The following is a 22,879-nucleotide window of genomic DNA, read 5'->3' as shown; positions in this document are numbered from 1 at the left end:
GCCACTGCGTTCAGTGGCCTTCTGGAGGCCGACGTGTGCGGTTGTGTGTGTGTGACGCGTCCTGCAATGCTAGTCTTGGCGCCGTGACCTATATCCTATCCTTCCTATAAGATAACGAATGCATATGAGCAAGGCACACTTGCAAACTAAGAGTGTGCGAAGAAATTTTCATTAAAAATGCTGCTTATTAAAATATCATATGAAGCTAGGTAATTTAAATGACAAAAATGTAAATTATGTTCGTTTTTAGTGAATCTTAGCCCCAGTTTACGTAGGAATGGCACCAGCTACTCGAAGGCCTTTTGCGAATAATCGTGCAAGTGGTTAACTTAATACATAAACATCAGCACTCGTTACTCGTGAGTAATCCACCCATTGTTTCCTTTCATTCTTCCATAAAAGACCCAAATTATTCAATTGGTGCATTCACTTCTTTTGGTGAATTTACATGAACTTTTGCATATGTAAAAATTAAGAACATTGTTCTTGGTTTATAAGGAAAATCAAGAAGAGATTAAGAACATTAATGCTCATGGGCATGTAAATGGTGGTTAGAGCGCTGTTAGCGATAGTGACACGTGATACTAGTGCCACATGACACTAGTGGCATGCAACACTAGTGCCACACGACACAGTGCCACTCAACACTGTGCCACGAGGCACTGTGCAGTGGATGACGATCCACTGTGCAGTGGATCGTTACTGTGCATCCACTGTACAGTGGATGACACTGTGCAGGCACTATTAATGTTAATAGTGCCTCGAGGCACTATTAACATTAAATTAGTTCCACGCGACACAAGTGCAGTCAAAGCCAATAAGAATAATTTAATTTATCCACGGAAAAGTTTAAACCCCAAGCAGACTTTTTCCCTGTGAAGTAGATAGAGTATAATGGTACATTACAGGTCGGAATAATTTTATATCCTATGTAGGGTAAAATATATGAGTGAAGTATTATTATCAGTTTATAATATCAATAGTTATTATTTTTATTTAATAATGATTTATATCATGTTTTGTGTAATTATCAAACTACATCATGAATTATACGGCTTCTGGTATAATCGAATATTTACCTATCATATTTCCTTGAAAATAAAGTATCAGTCATTCGCAGGCATGTTTTGCTGAAACGCTCGCCGAATTATAATGCTATTCCTACCTGAATGGTGAGTGAACCGTTCACCTCACAAGCCGACATAAGCGTCCCCGTAATGTTATTCCTACCTGAATTGTAAGTTAATCGTTAATTTAAATTTGCTGTGCATTGCTTGTTATAGAGCCCGAATGTTTTCGCTGTTTGTTGCCATGTTTGTTGTCGTGTTTGTTGCCGTGTTTGTTGCGTGTTTGTTACCGTGTTTGTTGCCGTGTTTGTTGCCATGTTTGTTGCCGTGTTTGTTGCCGTGTTTGTTATTGTGTTTTTTGCCATGTTTGTTGCCGCGTTTGTTGTCGTGTTTGTTGCCGTGCTTGTTGCCGTGTTTGTTACAGTGTTTGTTGCCATGTTTGTTGCCGTGTTTGTTGCCGTGTTTGTTGTCGTGTTTGTTGCCGTGTTTGTTACCGTGTTTGTTGCCGTGTTTTTTGCCGTGTTTGTTGTCGTGTTTGTTGCCGTGTTTGTTGTCTTGTTTCTTGTCGTGTTTGTTGTCGTGTTTCTTGTCGTGTTTGTTGTCGTGTTTGTTGTCGTGTTTGTTGCCGCGTTTGTCATCAGGGTGCTTCGAAAATAATTTATTATTATTATTATTATCATCAATATTATTATTACTGACCAAATATAATAATTGTTTTACTAATAATGAGTTTCATTATCCCTGTGCATATTATCCATTATTCAATTTCTCCTCATCATCAATATATAAATTTCGCAATATTTTCCTGCTTATCTTGTGTTTATGTGGTTGTATGGCTGTGTTGTGTTGTGGTTGGGTGGTTTTATGGCTGTGTTGTGTTGTGGTTGCGTGGATGCGTGGTTGTATAGTTGCATGTTTCTGGGGTTGTGTAGTTTTGTGCTTGCGCGGTTGTGTGGTTGTATAGTTGCATGTTTCTGGGGTTGTGTAGTTTTGTGCTTGCGTGGTTGTGTGGTTGTATAGTTGCATGTTTCTGGGGTTGTGTAGTTTTGTGCTTGTGTGGTTGTGTGGTTGTATAGTTGCATAGTTGTATGTTTCTGGGGTTGCGTGGTTGTGTAGTTTTGTGCTTGCGTGGTTGTGTGGTTGTATAGTTGTATGGTTCTGGGGTTTGCGTGGTTGTATAGTTGTATGGTTCTGGGGTTTGCGTGGTTGTGTGGTTGCGTGGTTGTATAGTTGTATGGTTCTGGGGTTTGCGTGGTTGTATAGTTGTATGGTTCTGGGGTTTGCGTGGTTGAGTGGTTGTATAGTTGTATGGTTTTGTGGTTGCATGGTTGTGTGGTTGTATAGTTGTATAGTTTTGTGCTTGCGTGGTTGTGTGGTTGTATAGTTGTATGGATGTGGTTCAACAACATTATTGCTGCTTGAAGCATCTTGTATATAACCAACATGCATATAAGATAGACATTTTTCCAGACGCTATATAAGGTTATTCATATATTAAGATTCATTTACACGCTGAGATGAATTTATGTATGCAAGCACTCAATAATTTTCTAACAATAAAAATTACACATTTTTTAATTCATTTATTCAAGCATTGTTCTTCTCATTAGCTGTACAGAATTATTCTTGTTTGTATTCAGTCACTCGTGACTCGTTTGTAAAGCAGTCACTTATTTCTAATTGTCAAGCATCAGGTAGGAATAGCACTATGAGTTGCTCGTCAGGCAGGAATATCACTAGGAATAGCACGTTAGGTAGGAATAGCACTAGGAATAGCACTAGGAATAGCACTAGGAATAGCACTAGGAATAGCACGTTAGGGAGGAATAGCACTAGGAATAGCACTAGGAATAGCACGTTAGTGACTGCACAGACTGCACAGACTGCACAGACTGCACAGACTGCACAGACTGCACAGACTGCACAGACTGCACAGACTGCACAGACTGCACAGACTGAATTGAATTCCTGAATTATTTTTTACAAAAAAATTCCACGCGGCATTCATATTAAATTCAGGCATTCATGTTTATAAAGGCATTTAAGTGCCTTGCAGTCATTTATTTTAATTAAAGGCAAAAGTGCCTGCTGAAGGCATCAAGTTATAACATAAGCCATTAATTTTATTTTACGATGATGACGTCATATTTTGGCCCATTCTGATTGGCTGACGTAATGCGTGACGTCATCCAAGGTCTGGATGAAGGTTGGCTGTAAAAGACGCGGTTGACAACTGCAAGTTGCAGCGCTTGTGCGGCAATATAACTGCAATATACAGCTGCTCTGTATACTTTCTTTCTAATTGTCATTTGTGGGTGAGTTTTATAGCTGCCTTATATAGCTGGTCAATATGGTTATAGTTATCCAATATCCAACCAATATAATTATCACATATAGCTGGTCTAAATACCTGGTTTACAGCTGCCGTATATAGCTGCATTGCATAACTAGCGTATATAGCTGCTCTGTATAACTGTCGTATGTATAGCTGCTCTGTATAACTAGCGTTTATAGCTGCTCTGTATAACTGTCGTATGTATAGCTGCTCTGTATAACTACCGCATATATCTGCTTTGTATAAGTACCGTATATAGCTGCCCCATGTAACTACCGTATATATCTGCTCTGTATAACTACCGTATATAGCTCTTCTGCATAACTGCCATATATAGATGTTTTGTATAACTACCGTATATAACTGCTTTGTATAACTGCCATATATAGCTGCTTTGTATAACTGCCATATATAGCTGCTTTGTATAACTACCGTATATAACTGCTTTGTATACCTACCGTATATAACTGCTTTGTATACCTACCGTATATAACTGCTTTGTATAAGTACATTATATAGCTCTTCTGCATAACTGTCATATATAGCTGCTCCGTATAACTACCGTATATATCTGCTCCGTATACTGTCGTATATATCTGCTCTGTATAACTACCGTATATAGCTGCACCGTATAACTACCGTATATAGCTGCTCTGTATAACTACCGTATATAGCTGCTCCGTATAACTGCCGTATATATGTGCTATACACGGTTGCTCTATATGCTTGCTATTCATCTCTGTCAAACATTAACGCTAGTCTTAACCGCCCCTGCCGCCGCCTCAGGAGTCATCAATGTTGTGAATTCTTCCTCTTTTTGCAGGGGTGACTTCACTGAACGCCTACTATAGTCGGTCGCGGTACATGTTATCGTCTTGTTGAAAGAATACAGACTTTACTGAGACTTTCTAGCCTCAATCACGGAACCTTTTATCTTCGGTCACTGAACCTGTTATTCTCATTTTTGGGACCTGTTACAGTCTCCACGTTTACGGGACCTGTTATCCCCGTTTATGGGACCTGTTATCCACGTTTACGGGACCTGTTATTCTCATTTTTGGGACCTGTTATCCTCGGTCTCGGGACCTGTTATCCTCGGTCTCGGGACCTGTTATCCTCGGTCTCGGAACCTGTTATCCTCAGTCTTGGGACCTGTTATCCTCTGTCTCGGGACCTGTTATCCTCGGTCTCGGGACCTGTTATCCTCGGTCTCGGGACCTGTTATCCTCGGTCTCGGGACCTGTTATCCTCGGTCTCGGGACCTGTTATCGCTCTTGTTGAAAGAACCCAGACTTTACTGAGACTTTCTAGCCTCAATCACGTGACAAACAATAAAAATTGTGCATTTTTTTAATCATTTATTCAAGCATTGTTCTTTTCATTTGCTATTCAGAATTCATCCATGTAACATCTTCGGTCACCGGCAATCTTATACACGCGTATGGGACTTGTTATCCTCAATCACGGGACATATTCTCATCGGTCATGAAACCTGTTATCTTTGGTGTTTTGTTATCGTTTGCGCGACCAAACCTGTTGTTTGGTCGCGGGACTTGGTACCCTTGGTCAAAGGACCTGTTATCCTCAGTCACGGGACCTGTTATCCTCGCTTACGGAACCTGTCTTCTCGTTTACGGGACCTGTTATCCTCGTTTACAGGACCTGTTATCCTCGTTCACGGGACCTGTTATCCTCGTTTACGGGACCTGTTATCCTCGTTTACGGGACCTGTTATCCTCGTTTATGTGACATGTTATCCTCGTTTACGGGACCTGTTATCATCGTTTATGGGACCTGTTATCCTCGTTTTATGACATTCATGATGCATGACATTCATGATGCATGACATTCATGATGGATGACATTCATGATGCATGACATTCATGATGTATGACATTCATGATTCATGACATTCATGATGGATGACATTCACGTATGATGTATGATGCTGGCCGTGATCATGACATGAATGTGACAGTGATGAATAGTGACAGCTTATGACCTGATCTGGAGCACCACTGCGCAGTCGCGTTACATTCACAGTCTTGATTTTATTTAATTTTAAGTCTTTAATTTAATTTAATTTAATTTAATTAAGTTATTTTAAGTTTTATTTGATAGTGTTATTTTTATCGCTCAATTGGAAGTAAACAAAGTCAAAATTGACATGATTGGAAAATTGTTCATTCTATAAGAGTTCGGAAAAATTTAAATATCAGCATCAGGAACAAATCAATAAAAATCGATTTATAATTAAATTTAGAGTAGAAACAGTAGGAAAATGACACTTCTATAATACTCGAAAAATGCATTAATAGGTTTCAGGTAGTTTTAGTTAACATATTAAGTAACATAACACAGAAAATATGTTTCAAACAAACTGTTAACGAAAAATATACACAAAAGTAATTTTTTTAGAATTTATGTCATATAATAAAAGAAGTAGTTAATAGAATAAGAATAAAAAAAATTAATAAAAGAGTGGCATATAATAAAAAAGTAACGCTCATGCGTAACATAGAAGAAAGCCTGGTCCCACGTGACGTCACGTAGATACGTCACGTAAACGTGCCTCGTCGGGAAGTTACGTCTTCTTATCTTCTTAGCATCCGCTCTACTGCATACGTACGTCAACGGGACTAACACTGCCCGTCTGTTGATAAATAACGGGTTACGATATAACTCTCCAGTGGCCCGTTAATTGAAAAATAACGGGCTACAATAAAACTCTCTAGCGGCCCGTTAATTGATAAATAACGGGTGCGATGTAACCCTCCAGTGCCCGTTCATTGATAAATAACGGGTTACAATATAACCCTGCAACATGGGTTGTTAATTTGAATCTAACGGTCAACAACGTAACAATCATTTTGGCTTTCAATTAAAAAGTAAATTGTTAAAATGTTGAACCCGTTACTTGAGAACCCGTTATTTAAAAATTTACAGATATTATTAAAGCAATGAAACCGTTAGTTACGAGTTATTTATCCATATTAATGCAACGAACATCATGTATGGCGTGCCATAATTTTTATGTGAGAAGTTGCAGCCTGCTCTCGTTTGCCATACGGACAATAAATATTTTAAAATAATATTTTTCTATTTGAAAAAATATTCAGATACTTCAAGGTAGAAATACTCGTGAGTTTTTAAAAGAATATATTCCGAAAAATTTTCATGTACGGAGCTTGCTATACAATATTCGAAGATTCTCAAATTGCATTTTATATGGAGGAAGAGACAGAAATTTGACAACATTTTGCGGTCAATCTACTTTATCAATTTACTCAACCAATCTACTTTATGTTGGTAGCGAAATATTATTTTATAGCTTTCCAGGGCAAAAGGAAGTCCCTTATCACTTGACTGAATCATAGGTAAACAAAGCTGCTTCTCAAGTTTAATAAAACACACTCGCCGATTACGGAATACTACGAAATGATGTTTACAATGAAGAGAATGGATAGAATATAGAATGAATATATGAGTAAGACTAGAATATAAAATTGGTACAATATAGGCAACGTTTGACCAAATAATTATGCAAATTTCTTGCATGAAACTCTTAGCCGTTCAATTTATTTTTTGTTTTTGTGTCGTTTTGCAGATCCTCAGTTCAGAAGTCAATTTTCAAAATCCATACAAAAAATGATCAATTCTCACGAAATCCAATCATTATTATCCGGTTTCTCATCGGCGCCCTTGAGTTCAATTTTTTTTTTGTTTTTGTGTCGTTTTGCAGATCCTCAGTTCAGAAGTAAATTTTCAAGATCCATTCAAAAAAGACTAAATTCTCTCAATATCCAATCACTGTTATCCGGCTGCTCATCGGCGCCTTTATCAGCTATTTAACGTGTCATTCCATCGCAACGTTGCGCGTCGAAATCAAGGAGCGTTTCTTCCAACTTGGTTCGCAGTTTCCTTAACTCCTGCATGGCGGAGTCTAGTCTAGCTTATGCAGTGGCCTCTTCATATTAACTTTGCTATAAAACTCTACGACGAAAAAGCAATTGATTTTCCTCTTCTATGCGACGCAGTTTTTTAGCAGCGCACTCTAGATGAATTTACAGTTATTGTATAAGGTCTTCGAGATTATTTGTGGCCATTATGATAGGTAATCGTCTTGTCTTTCTGTAGAACTGCAAACTTTGGCAGCAAAATTTCATTTCTAAACTTCGGTGTTGATTGAAGTTTTCGTCGCAGGTATCCTAGGTACGAAGGAAAATTCTAATATTATAATTTACTGAAAGGTACTTTATTTTAACTGATAAGGTATATACATTTTTAAATCCGAAATCTCTTTTCCTATGTAATAGTATATTGGGTGGAAATACGAAAATGTCAATTACACCTTGGCATTTATATAAGACAATTTAGATAAGTACCTATGTAGGTATATGAGCAACATTAAATAATAAATTACAATAATGAATTAGTAATCCAATGAACCAAAATCTGCTTCCTCTCCTCATCAAATAGGTGAACATATAAAAATCTTGTGAACATATTTTATTTGTTATAGTTGTGATTTTCTTATGAATATTTCTAATTATTTTTTCCAAGTTGCAAACTGGTGTAAATTGAGTATTATTTGGCAAGGCAAAGCATACGTAGCTGCTCTATCTTCAATTATCATTTGCGACCTCAATTCATATTGATATAGTATACGCTAATCATTAGCGTATATTATACCGATAGTGAATATGGGTGTAGTGGGTATACATATATTCATTCGATATATACCCGATGGGTATATTGAAAATACCCATTAGCGGCTAATGGGTATTTTCACTTCATTATAAACTGAAATAATTGGTTATTTTCACTAACATTATACTTATACGCCCTTTTGCCGGGCCAAACTGGGTCGGGGTGAGCCATACAAAGGCAAAAAGTGGGTCGGGATGACCCACTCATAGGCAAAAAGTGGGTCGGGATGACCCACTCATAGGCAAAAACTGGGTCGGGATGACCCACTCATAGCCAAAAAGTGGGTCGGGATGACCTACTCATAGGCAAAAAGTGGGTCGGGATGACCCACTCATAGGCAAAAATCAGCTGCTATATATCTCACTAAAGTCACTATATACTAGACTTCAGCTGCTATATATATCTCACTAAAGTCACTATATACTAGACTTCAGCTGCTAAATATCTCACTAAAGTCACTATATATTAAACTTCAGCTGCTATATATGTCACTAAAGTCACTATATACTAGACTTCAGTTGCTATATATCTCACTATAATCACTATATACTAGAATTCAGTTGCTATATATCTCACTAAAGTCACTATATACTAGAATTCAGCTGCTATATATCTCACTAAAGTCACTATATACTAGACTTCAGCTGCTATATATCTCACTAAATCTCATCAATGTGCGCGTGTTCTAGGAAGTCGCTTCGAGTTCTGCAAGACGAACAAAAGAAGGTTTGGTCTTCCCAGAACTTGTCTTTATCAACCGGGTGTTACATCGCCCATTCAAGACCCACGCAATCAATGCGCAATCTTATTCGCTCATTGAAATGAACAGAACGCTACTCCCTTCTTCCGAGAAAGATTAAAAGAATTCAAATGAATTTTAATGGAATGATCCCCGGCATTGCCATTAACTTGATCCATCGATTATGAGTATAGACGTCGCCTGAACAACGCATTCTTGTTGAGATCAACGTGTTATACGCAGAAAAAATGTGATCATCAACAGGCTCTGTTATGGCTCAGCTTCCCAAAAACAGGCGCACCTTGAGGGCTAAAATGTGTAAACAGGCGTTAACTTTGTTAGCGGGTAGGCATTTTTCAATGGGTTGAGTGTTACCCTATATTTAGTTTGTTTATTATGGACCTATTTAATGGATTGAAAACTACCGTATTTGATGGGTAATTGTTACCCTATTTGATAGGATGAATGTGACCCCGACCCCTTTTTAATGGGTTGAACGTTACCTTATATTTAGTTAGTTTAATATTGCCCTATTTAATGGGATAATTGTTACCCTATTTCATAGGATGAATGTGACCTGATATAATGGGTTGAATATGACGTATTTAACTGCCGGTCGTGTAGTTTAGAATTCATTTGGTAAATACTGTCCCATGTTCCTAAATTTCTTGATATATAGTAATATTTTACAGCATATTTTTAAAATAAAAAAATTTAAACTTTAAATATTTCAAATTTTTTTTAAAAACGTATGTACAGTTCTTATCCGCACGAATTTGTTAATCGATAAGACTTTACACCAGGTTATTCGGTTCTTCGGTTTTAATTGCATTCTTGGTAATCTTGGTTCTTCTATTTATTTATTCATTTTTCGATTGTTTATTGAATTTTATTCTATATACTCTCTAATTGAATGAATGATGGAGCTGCCCTGAAGCAAGATTGGAAACTTTTCTTTGCTTTTAATTATTAATTTAAACATATAAATAAACAAACATAAACATATAAACAGCAGCGGAATAAACCGCTGCTGTGGTAATATAAATATAGATAATTATCAACAATTGCATTCTACTTATCGAAAACGAAATAAACAATTTGCTGTAGAAAAATCAACATCTGTCCACTGTTTTCAAACAACCTTTAAAGTAAAAACAATTTAGTTTTATATATATATGCATGTATGATGTGTTATATTTGTATGATATGTATGAATGAATATGAAGGCGCTGTGCAGTGTAGACAATTTGTATTTTTTGGTATATGTTAAAATGCACCACGTTCATATAATACATGATGATATTGTTTGATAAACGCTATGAATTTGACCTCATGAGCTTCTATCGCTAAATATAATTATCAAATTATATTATCTTAATATAATTATTATTATATTATCTTATATTATATTAATTATATTATTATAAATTATATTATCTTTAACTATTAGTCAAAATAATACTTAAACTATCAGTCAAAACGTTCTCCAAGTGCCCTGAAGAATTACAATTTTTCATGATTAGTCATGTTATTTTTAGCTTACATACTTAATGAAATTAATTTTGTGATCAGTTTACAGGAAAATAACCGCCCTTTTTAATCCCACAGAATCGCATAAGTTTGCATATTGTGCTAGATGGTAATTGTGATATTGAGTTATCTGTCCAATTATCAAGAATTAATTGTGATATCAAGACTGTCCGAATATCAATAATTGATGCACAAGTAAATAATGTCGTTGAAGAGTGAGTGATTATGTTTCGAAGTAAACAATATAATCCGAAGAATTTTTAGTTATTAATATATTCTAATGCTAACGGATTACATTGACTGTACTGTTGTTATGCAAATTGCAGTAGCAATTTTCTATGAAATCAAACGGTGAATTGACACTTTCCCAGTGCAATTGCGAAAAAATTAGAAAAAGATCTGAAAACTGACGCTGATTTTATTTAAAACCTCGTTCGACAAAAGAAAACACTCACAATGTCACCCTAAGCCAGCGAAGATACTCGCGATGTCACCCTAAACACTTGAAGATACGCACGATGTCGCCCTAAACAAGTGATGATATGCACGAAGTCACCATAAACAAATGAAGAACAGAAGATACTCCCTATGTTACCCTAAACACGCGATGATGTTCCCTAAGTTACCCTAAACACATGATCCACTCTCGACGGTACCCTAATTACGCCAAGATACTCCAGGTGTCACCCTAAACACGTGAATGTACTCCTGATGTCACTCTAAATCAATATTGAAATTGCAGAAGTTACCCTAAGCGCGTAAAGATTATCAACACTTTTCCTTAAAAGAGCCATAGTTCCCCAGTGTTCCTCTCATTAGGCGAAGATCCCAATTAAGGAATATCTCCCTGAAAAAAAAATTTCCTTGATTTACCCTACCCAAGCGGTTCTATCCCTAAAAGTTAATGCCATCATGTAATTATCCCCTATAATTTTCCAAGAAAACATAAATATTACCAGAATTTCCTTAGTCCTCCTCAAAGTCACCCAGCCTATAGGTTAGAACTTCTTAAAGTCACCCTGCACACAGGTCAGGTCTCCTCAAAGTCACCTTGCACCCAGTTTAGTTTCCTCAAAATCACCCTTCAAGCAAGGATCGGATTCCTATAAGTCACTTTACACACTGGTTAGGACTCCTCTCCAAGTCACCCTAGTTAACCTACCACTCCCGAAAGTCCCCCGACCACAATCCCGACAAAATGCTGGGTATCCTGGACATCATTCTGCTAGCAGCATCCCTGCTGGTCACCCTAGCCATAGGGGTGTACCACGGGGTGAAGGGGAGGAAAGCCACCCCTGCCGAGTACATGTTAGGGGGAAGAGCCATGTCCCCACTTCCCCTGGCCATGTCTATGATGGTGGGCACCATTTCCCCCATCACCATCATGGGCAACATCGGGGAAATGTATGCCTATGGTACGCAGCTGTGGATCATGGATGTTGGGCTGGCGCTGGGCATGGTCGTCGTGGCAGAAATGTTCATACCCATCTTCTACCCCATGCACATGGTCAGCTTGTACCAGGTGGGTAGACGTGAGAGGTGGTAGACGTGAGAGGTGGGTAGACGTGAGAAGTGGGTAGACGTGAGAGGTGGGTAGTCGTAGGAGGTGGGTAGAGGTGAGAGGTGGTAGACGTGAGAGGTGGGTAGACGTGAGAGGTGGGTAGACGTGAGAGGTGGGTAGACGTGAGAGGTGGGTAGACGTGAGAGGTGGTAGACGTGAGAGGTGGGTAGACGTGAGAGGTGGGTAGACGTGAGAGATGGGTAGACGTGAGAGGTGGGTAGACGTGTGAGGTGGGTAGACGTGAGAGATGGGTAGACGTGAGAGTTGGGTAGACGTGAGAGATGGGTAGACGTGAGAGGTGGGTAGACGTGAGAGGTGGTGTAAAATTACAGATGGATTAATTGACTGTAATGGCCCACTAAGGGCACTTGGTTTTCTTTGTGCCTCGAATCTTACTTACTTAGTAGCACTCTGAACGTTCAGTACCCTAGTAACAGCATCCTATATGTGCAGTACACTATTAGTATAACTCTCTACGTTCAGTACACTACTATGTACTATCACTCTATACGTTCAGTACACTACTAATATCACTCTGTAAGTTCGGTACACTACTACTACTATCACTTTGTACGTTCAGTAAACTTCTAATATGACTCTATTAGTTCAGTACACTAACAACATTCTATATGTGCAGTACACTTCTAATATCACTCTGTACGTTCAGTACACTACTACTATCACTCTGTACGTTCAGTACACTACTAACAACATCCTATATGTTGCAGTACACCACTACTATCACTCTGTACTTCAGTACACTACTAACAACATCCCATATGTGCAGTACCCTTCTAGTATCACACTGTTCGTTCAGTACACCATTACATTCCATGTGCAGTACATCGAGCAGCGGTTCAGGTCGAAGGTGTTGCGGTTGTCCTCCGTCCTGATCACGCTGCTCGCAGCTTACCTGTTCAGTACACTACTAACAGCATTCTATATGTTACAGTACACTACTACTATCACTCAGTACGTATAGTACACCATCACATTCCATGTGCAGTACATCGAGCAGCGGTTCAGGTCGAAGGTGTTGCGGTTGTCCTCCGTCCTGATCACGCTGCTCGCAGCATACCTGTTCATCGGGTTCCTGTTGTACCCGCCGTCTACGTTCCTCGTCCACTTCACGGGGCTCGGCATCATCCCAAACATCGTCATCATGGGGCTCGTCTGCGGCCTATACTCGGCCTTTGTGAGTCATGGGGAGTGTGAGGTATTGCTGAGGTATGTGAGTTATGAGGCATGCGGTATGTGAGGTATCTGGGGCATGTAAGGTATTCGTGGGGTATGTGAGTTATGAGGCATGCGGTGTTTTGCTTGAGTTTTGAGGCATGCGGTGTTGCTTGAGTTTTGAGGCATCGTAAGCCGTTGGCGTGTGTGAAAATTCAATCAATGTTCTATTCAATATGATAATTAATGTATTATGCAATGTGTTATTTATTATATTATTCGATGTATTATTTATTATTATTCAAGGTATTTTTAGTCATGTCGTAAATATCTTTCACGTTCTTAGCGCTAACGGCTTTTCCACTTGCAATTCAATGTGTCTATTCATCATTCATCACTTTTCGCCCGTTCGCATGATCACCATTCACGACATAATTTGATGTTCCTCAGGGAGGTGTGAAGGCGGTGGTGCACACAGACGTGGTGCAGAGCATGGTGATGCTGGTTGGTGTGCTGGCTATTGTGGTGCAGTGCACCATCAGAGTGGGAGGTCTGGAGAGTGCCTGGAGCATCGCTTCCGAGCGCGGCAGGATCGAGTTGACAAGTAGTATAGAGTAAAGCTCAACAAGAGATATAAGAACAAATAAGTAGAATTACGAAGAGTTTAGCAGGTTGAAGCTCTTAACATACACGCGACTGAAATCCTAAAGTTTGAGGTGTCGAAGATTCGCATTCACATGGCTACATTCAAAGGAATATATTCAAATTATGAAATTCAAATGATTGCATTCAAATTATAACATTCAAATCATTATATTTTAATCGTCACATTGAAATGGCTACATTCAAATGATTACATTGCAAGGATTGTATTAAAATGGCTACATTAAAACGGCTACATTCAAATGATTACATTAAAATTATACCGTTCATATATTTATATTAAAATCGTTCCATTAAAATGATTACACTTAAAATGGCCATGTTATAATGATTACATTAAATTGGCTACATTCAAATGATTGCGTTAGAATTGTTTCACTTAAAATGGTTACATCAAAATGGTTACATTAAAATCATTACATTTAAAATGGTGACATCAAAATTGTTACATTAAAATCATTTCACTTAAAATGGTTACATTCAAATGGTTACATTAAAATCGTTACCTTTACAATGGTTACATTAAAATCGTTACACTTAAAATGGCTACACATCAAACTGGCTACATTAAAATCGTTATACTTAAAATGGTTACATCAAAATGGTTACATTAAAATCGTTGCACTTAAAATGGCTACATTAAAATAGTTACATTAAAATCGTTACACTTAGAATGGTTACATCAAAATTGTTACATTAAAATCGTTTCACTTAAAATGGTCACATCAAAATTGTTACATTAAAATCGTTATACTTAAAATGGTCACATAAAAATGATTACAATAATATGATTACATTACAAAGGTTACAGATAATTTGCTTCACTCTACAGCATGAGCCTGGACCCTTACCAGCGGCACAGCTTCTGGCTCACGCTCGTGTTTGGGTTCTTCTTCAGCCTGAGCACCTACGGTGTGAACCAGAGCCAGACACAGCGAACCTTTAGCACCGGTTCAGTACAGCACGCAAAGAGGTAAACATCTTCGGTTTTTGTTTATATAACTTTTACTCCTCCATTCCTCAAGGTATGGTTACTATGCCATATTCAGATTTTTCCTTAAATAATGTTAACTCTTCAATTCCTCAGGGTGACTTACTACGCAAAATTTTAGCATTTGTTTCAATAACTCATACTCCTCTATTCCTCATGGTAATCTATAGCGTCATATTCATTTTTTTAATAATATCAGCTGATTGATTCCCCAGAGTGATCATATATATTCAATTATTATTCAAATAAATGATACTCCTCTAGCCCTCAGGGTTATGCACTTCGCCATATTCATTTTTTCGTATACTTTTTTTTTTCAAATAATATCAACTCATCAATTCCTTAGGGTTATCTTATGTATTAATTTTTTATTCAAATAAATGATACCCTCCTAACCGTCAGAGTGATATACTACGCCATATTCATTATTTTTTTAATAATATCAACTCATCAATTCCTCAGGATGATCATATATATTAAATTTTTATTCAAATAAATAATACTCCCCTAACCCTCAGAGCGATTATATATATTAATTTTTATTCAAATAAATGATACCCCCCTAACCCTCAGGATGATCATATATATTAATTTTTATATTCAAATAAATGATACCCCCCTCACCCTCAGGATCATCATACATATTAAATTTTATATTCAAAAAAATGATACCCCCCTAACCCTCAGTTCGATATACTACGCCATACTCATTTTTTTCAAATAATGTCAACTCGTCAATTCCTTAGGGTTATCTTACATATTAAATTTTTTATTTAAATAAATGATACCCCCTAACCCTCAGGATAATCATATATATTAATTTTTATATTCAAATAAATGACACCCCCTAACCCTCAGGGTGATATACTACGCCATATTCGGCATGCTGCTGCTGCGGTTCCTTATCAACCTGGCGGGGGTTGTGATCTTCGCGTTCTACGCAGACTGCGACCCGCTGACTATGGGTGGTGTGGTTAAAAGCAACCTACGCATTGTGGTTGTTTACGTCCTACAGGACCTCACGTCCATTCCCGGCCTCGCAGGACTTTTTGTTGCGTCTATTTACGCAGCTGTCTTAAGGTTAGTAATTAATTTAATTACGGATTTATTTTAGATTAGGGGAATTTTCCTTAAATGCTGTTGTTGATTTTAAATTCGAGTATTAACCATGGATGTGTCGTGAGCTTCGGTCCTAAGGAACATCGGGACATTATAAGAGCATTTATTAATTCTAAGGAGTTTCGGGACATTCGAATAAACCTCGAACTTTTTCTTTCGCTACATTTTTTCCATACGTAAAAACCATAATACTGTTTTATTATAATTATGAGCAAGTGTCTTAGAATCTATTCTACGTAAATTTGCAAGGCTATCGATACTGCATGGCTCTTGTTTCCGTGCGCTCTGAAAAAAACCAAAAAACCAAAAAACCAAATTCTGAACATTCATAAATTTAAGGTGTGTTTCAGTGTGAGTTCAATGACAACCTGAGATTAAAATGTAAGTTACAGATCATGTTGATTTATCCAGAAGTTAGTTAAATGCTGGTTTTAAACCCCGTAGATTTTTGATGAATGAGTTAGGTGTCCATATTGCGATGCACCGTTATGTCCGTGTGTCAGTCAGCGTGACTTAGTTTGGTCTAATAAAAAGGCGTGTCAGTGATAATGGAAGGAAGTTTATTACAATTTTGACAAAATGAATCCTGCATGTTTCTATTTATGCTTTAAGCTGAATTTTATCAAACTTTACTTCGGAATAACATGAAATTCTTACAATCCTAGAGCGTATGTTATTATCTTACCTTATATTGTAATATACGCAATTGTAGAAGAATCTTTACTTCAGTTCTTTCACGATTACAATTATCTCTATGTCATCCTAATCTGTTTTTTAAAGTATATGTAATGACATTAATGTGCGTTTTTTCATACCCACAGTTCGGTGTCGACACAGGTTAACTCAATGACAGCTTTGCTCTGGGAAGATTTCCTTAAAAACTTGAAAGTTTTTGAGACTTGGAGTGAAGTGACCATAACTTACCTGCAAAAACTCTTAGGTGAGTGGCGGTAATTATTTTTATGTTAATTTTGCTTTCGATACTTTTTTGCGGGTTAATTTTTTTTGGCTTTTGGTAATTTAATTTTGACAAAAACTCACTCTGAAGAAAACCCAGTGCGTGACTATACATCGTTAGATTTTTATCTGATAGACTTTGATTTCATGAATAAGCGATTATTGTGTTGAAATAAATTGCATACACGACCGAAAACTACACTATTATTTTTTTTTTTTTTTTGCTTTGGTATATTGAGCAACATTGCACTGAAAACTTTATGATAAAACTTCTCCTTAATCAATCATAAAATGATTGCATATCTGAAGGTATTAATGATCAAAATTTTTGATTTACGCCTCATTTCTTTGACGGTGATAAATAATTTCCAGTCTTTCTGACCGGGGTCATCGGGATCGTGATGAGCCTAATAGCCACTAACAGCCCAGCCTTCATCTCGAGGCTGTTCCGTCTGACTGGGGCTATTTCTGGGCCCATGGTGGGGCTGTTCCTGACCGGCCTTTATTTGCCTTGGGTCAAGGGCAAGGTAAGGCCATGAGCCTTAGGTCAAGGGCAAGGTAAGGCCATGAGCCTTAGGTCAAGGGCAAGGTAAGGCCATGAGCCTTAGGTCAAGAGCAAAGTAAGGCCATGATTTGCCTTGGGTCAAGGGCAAGGTAAGCCCATGAGCCTTAGGTCAAGAGCAAAGTAAGGCCATGATTTGCCTTGGGTCAAGGGCAAGGTAAGACCATGAGCCTTTGGTTAAGGGCAAGGTAAGGCCATGATTTGCCTTGGGTCAAGGGCAAGGTAAGGCCACGATGCTCAGACATGACCTTAGGTCAATGTTAAGGTAAGGCTGCGTGACTCAGACATGACCTTAGGTCAAGTCAAGGTAAAGCCAAAATACTCAGACATGACCTTACTTTGCGCCTCAGACACAGCAAATGTGCTTATGCAAGCCAAAAATTCCGCAAAAGTCATTTTCATTTCTCATGAATGACTTTAATAATAACCTCTATTTATCATGCTTGAATTTGCACAAGTCTAACTCTTTAAAGGTCTACCTCTGTTTTCCTAAAACATTTACTGTAATATCATAATGGTGACTTTTCTTATTGAAAAATATTTTCAAACCCGTTTATTAGCGGGTGGTGGACCTGCAGTATTAGACCGTTTTAAATAATATAATAGCGTTAATAATTAAAAATAATTTTAATAATAAAATATATTTATATTCAGAGCGCAGGGTTCGGGTTCCTACTGTCGATCGTGTTCAGCCTCTGGATCGTGACGGGTCAACTTCTGACCCGCACAGACCCTCCATACTTACCCATGTCCCACACCAACTGCACCACCACAACCACAACCAACACCACCACAACCACCACTACGGCTTCTGTCATCAACACGAGCCTCACCACAGCAATGCCTGACATCACATCGGTATCCTCGGATGGTGAAATTGATGATAATCACAAGTAAGAGTTCTTCCGTTAACGTTACTCATATGTTAAAATGATTATGTTACCTATATGAGATATATGTTACCTATAATAATGCTGTCCTAAAAGTATATATAGCACAGTACAAAAGTTATTTTTTTAGTTATCGTTATGTTAAAGTTGATGCAAACTCTTATATGACCAATGATTTCACTGCCTCCCTTGCTAACTTATTTTTTATGAATATAAGCTCGAAAAATAGACGATAACGTACCAATAGGCCCATGAACCTCTTTTCATCACCCATGAACGTCCCCCTTTGCTTTTGCCTCTCTCTTGCTTGCACTCTTCGCACGTTTTACTCCTCTCCAAGCAAAGTAGCCATCCCCTTTCCTCTATTGCTTTCATCATTTCCCGCATTCCTCCTTCTCTGCCTTCCAGTGCTTCCTTTCCACTTCATTCCTCATCATTTTAAACCCTTTATTGTCTCCTCTTCACTTCGACCTTCATTCATCACCTCTTATTGCCACTTCTTCACTTCATTCCCCTTCATTCTCCAGCCTTTATTAGCTCCTTTTCTTTTCATTCCACTCTTCACCAACCTCCCTCGCCCTCGCCCATGCCTCACCAACCTCTTTCACATTATTCCTCTGCACATCGTTTCTTCTCTGCCCTTCATTCCTCGGCCCTCTTCACATCTTTGCTACTCCTCTCCTCACTAGCTCCCTCTCATCCCCACATTTCAGTCCCCAAGAAGGCATGGCAGCGCTCTACGGCCTCTCCTACTGCCTCAACTACTGCTGGGGCTCCATCGCCTGCTTGGTGCTGGCCGCTCTCGCCTCCCTACTTGCAGGTTGGGGATGAAGGCATCCTTAAGAGGAATGCTGTGAGGCCATCAGGAGAGAGTTTTGGGCCTCCCTAGTTGCAGGTTGGAGAAGAAGGCATCCTTGAGAGGAATGCTGTGAGGCCGTCAGGAGAGAGTTTTGGGCCTCCCTAGTTGCAGGTTGGGACGAGGGCATCCTTAAGAGGAATGCTGTGAGGCCATCAGGAGAGAGTTTTGGGCCTCCCTAGTTGCTGGTTGGGGGACGAAGGCAGAGAATGCAGTGAGGTAGTGGGCCATCAGCAGAGAGTGTTGGGCCTCCCTAGTTGCAGGTTGGGGGATGAAGGCATCCTTAAGAAGAATGCTATGGGGCCATCATGAGAGAGTTTCGGGGAGGTACAGGCTTGAGGGGGGTGCAGGGTTCAAGAGGGAATGCAGTGACGCATACGCCCTCAAGGGGAAGTCTGCAGAGGTTGAGGCATGTTTGCCGGTGCCATGATGCATGATGTCATGAGTATAGTTACGGTGTGGAAAATTTCAGGTTTTGGGGTTGTCGTATGATAAACTTGCGCCCTATAAAATATCTTGAAGAAGTTCAAGTATCGATTGAACAATGTATTTTCAATAATACAGGCCCTATTTTGATACCATGACGCTATAAATCAATGATCAATATCGTGAATGTTTTTTTTTCTTAGGAGTGACACACGAGGCAGTGAGTGCCAGATATTTCACATTCGCGAGGTTGTAATACATTGTTCCCGAATGAAGGCCATGTTTTTTTTTAATAGCCTGTACTAGTGTCCATTTGTATGAATATTTCCGTTTACCTATTGTAAAACATTTCATTCGTTACAGGCTGGAACACACCGGACACAATAGATGAAAGACTCATAGCCCCAACGGCGTGGAAAATCTTTAAAAAACTACCGCCGCCGTCATATGAACCTCCGCTGCAAAAACTAGCGCGGCTCATCTCCCCACACGCGGATTCCTACGCCACGAATTCTAGCGCCGACCGCTCGCCTAAAGAACAAGATGGCCGCCAGTCCCGTCTTGATGGCCACCTTCTTCAAGATGGTCATGATGGAACATTTCATGCTAAATCAGAAGAGATAGTACCTATGATGAAAATCACATAGTTGTGCAAATTATTCCTACATTATTAACTCATTCATAAACCGTAAAAATAAGTTGTATTTGTAGAAATTCGTGAAATATTTTCATTGAAGTTGCCTTTAGTTCAAGATTTTATGTTAGTTCCTTGGAACTGTTCGTTCAGTGCAGATAAAATAATTTTGGCTTCCTTGAGCCTTTACCAATAACATTATTTTAGACAAGGAATGTAAAAAATATACGCAAAAAACGGTGAACCTCAACTTAAATTCATTAATGGCTGTCATGAATCTCAGCTAGCTTAAAGCTCGTTAGTATTGGGGAGTTAAAAAGGCTGCCTTAATGAAATATATTAATTTCAACTATCAACTTATGCAATGTTGTTGCATAATAAAAGCATTTTTGTTGCATAATCAAACCATTATTGTTGAACAGTGGACTCCCATCTCTCCAAAATCAATGCATAATTCATATCCTTGAATGCAAAGATAAATTAAACCTATTTCATAATCCATCGATACAACATCCAATGCATTACAGTTCCATAATAAGCTTAACACAATTTACGATAAAATGTAATCACTTTTCTAACTGTACCACTCCATTTTTACAGTCCTTAATTCATTCTATTTCTTAATGAATAATAAAGTTTAAATTACCGATCACAGAAACTGTAGCTAGTCATCTCTTTCTGCACGAATATTATAAAAATTCAATCATTAAATCGTCTAGAATAAGGTCGTTTATTTCACTAATTTCATTCAAATAAAAAATGCACTAGAAATAAATATATAATCATCAATCATTTTTAAGTATTAATTATAAGCTTGTATACATTCTCTCTTAAGGTGCTACTGCGGATGCTGCATACACTCAGTTAAATAACTGGATTATATTGTCTAAATAGTGACACACAATATAGTGCATCACTATTTAAGCAAAGTCCCACTCATTTCCCTGTGTGATGGAGTTATGCCTGGTGCTGATGCAACGAGTATTATAAACATATAAATATTTTAGTTAAATACCTCTTATGGTGTTTAAACTTGTATTTTTTAATTTCGTATACTGTGTTTAGTATTAGTGCTATTAAGTGTTCTCTTATGTACTTAATTGATGTACAACTAACAAGCCTAGTGCAATTTATTACAATTAACTGACAAAATGGATAAAAATATTTTATATATCACTATTTGTAATAAATCATTTTACAATAAATTTCGTCAACTAAATGATACCGTTCAAATTGAAATGGAATCGATAATCTTTAAATTTTATAAAATTTACTGAAATTATTTTCAGAATAATCATAGTTATGTAAATAGAGTCATCGGAATTACCACCAAATTTTGTCAAAACCATTAAATAAATTTTCCTTTTTCATAAGGTGAAAAATGACTGTTAATAAAAACGAAGAAAAAACTTTTTTTATAGAGAAAGAAAATAACAGCACAATATTAAAACAACTTCGTAAATTTGTGGACCCCAAAAAGATAACTAACTACCTATAACACGAGTGTCTAACTATCAAAGGATAATTATAGGTACTTAACAACAGCGTCTAACTATCAAAAGATAATTGACTACCTAACACGTGCCAGCTACCTAAATAACTTCAAAATAAATATTTCCCAATGTATACATAATTAACTACGTTAATCGAGAATTAAGGTACCAAATCAAATTTGAAAAGAAAGATTTTATTCATTAATTTTGTCACTGCCGACCAAACTTTCTGGGGAAACTTCAACAAACCCTGAAAATGTTCGGAAATGAGCTAAATTACACGTTCAAGTTGAAACTTTTGGCATGAAATCAATTCAAGTAACGACAAAGTTGGTGTACCATTTGCAAGTCCCCATATTTGGCCGACCTGTTTCCACTAAAGTTTCAAAAAAAATTGCAAACGTTGCAATAACTAAGGAGTAAAGATAAATTTTATTTTAATTACCTTTGAACGGGAAAAGCAAGAATCTTCATATCCTTTTAAATTTTGTGCATAATTTTATACCTCAATTTATTGGACGTTACATGACTTTTTTGACACAAAAACACCACTTCATAACATAATATTATCGTGACGGTTTCAGCTCCATGAGTGCCTCATTTTTAACATTAGTAAACAGTAGTCATTATTATTGCAGTACTTTTATTACCCTTGTGTTATAACGCTATTTTACTCATCATCATCATCATCATCATAATCATCATTATGATATTGTTGATCCTCCCCAGGGGCCATACCTTCAAAACTCGCTAAGTGAACTTAAGTACTTACGCTCTATTTTCTTGTCTATGATTGGTGGATTTTGCTTGAAAGGCCGTCAATGATTGGCTGATGAACTTACGATCTCTTAACTTTTTTTGAAAATATGGGCCCAGGTTCTCAGTTATCTTAATAATATAATAACTTGTCGCTTGTTCTCTTTATAACGTATGGCATATTTAGCAAATATTTGAGCTCTAATCGTGATCCTGACTCCTGGTAAGAAATAAAGAAACTAAACTGAATAAATAATAACAATTGGATCGCTGATATATTCATAAAATATATAAATATGCACTGATAAATTGACAAACGGAATAAATCTTGAATATTTCACATAAAAATGCAGAGTGCACATTTTGCTAGTGTATGTTCCTGGACACCAGTGGACATATGATGGACTTGTTCAAACC

The 22,879-nt window shown here is 37.6% G+C and overlaps 1 protein-coding gene across 1 annotated transcript; it reads left to right on the top strand.

Annotated features, from left to right (window-relative positions):
• The first annotated feature begins 10,461 nt into the window (after positions 1-10,461).
• On the top strand, positions 10,462-21,384 carry LOC108674109 (sodium-coupled monocarboxylate transporter 1). Its single transcript, XM_047883841.1, has 10 exons — positions 10,462-11,903; positions 12,949-13,137; positions 13,566-13,713; positions 14,604-14,751; positions 15,628-15,849; positions 16,710-16,828; positions 17,218-17,372; positions 18,062-18,300; positions 19,011-19,117; positions 19,943-21,384. The coding sequence occupies exons 1-10, from the start codon at positions 11,580-11,582 to the stop codon at positions 20,224-20,226; spliced, it is 1,935 nt and encodes a 644-aa protein (XP_047739797.1). The 5' UTR covers positions 10,462-11,579; the 3' UTR covers positions 20,227-21,384.
• Positions 21,385-22,879: the final 1,495 nt, after the last annotated feature.

The sequence above is a fragment of the Hyalella azteca genome, unplaced genomic scaffold (genome assembly GCF_000764305.2).
Source record: "Hyalella azteca isolate HAZT.00-mixed unplaced genomic scaffold, Hazt_2.0.2 contig13798, whole genome shotgun sequence".
In the NCBI taxonomy this organism is placed as follows: Eukaryota; Metazoa; Arthropoda; class Malacostraca; order Amphipoda; family Hyalellidae; genus Hyalella; species Hyalella azteca.
This window is presented reverse-complemented; position numbering and strand designations above follow the sequence as displayed.

Coding starts and splice junctions, on each gene's coding strand:
- LOC108674109 (XM_047883841.1), top strand. CDS start 11,580: ATGCTGGGTATCCTGGACATCATTCTGCTAGCAGCATCCCTGCTGGTC. Junction 11,904..12,948: donor ACATGGTCAGCTTGTACCAG/GTGGGTAGACGT, acceptor TTCCATGTGCAG/TACATCGAGCAGCGGTTCAG. Junction 15,850..16,709: donor ATTTACGCAGCTGTCTTAAG/GTTAGTAATTAA, acceptor TCATACCCACAG/TTCGGTGTCGACACAGGTTA.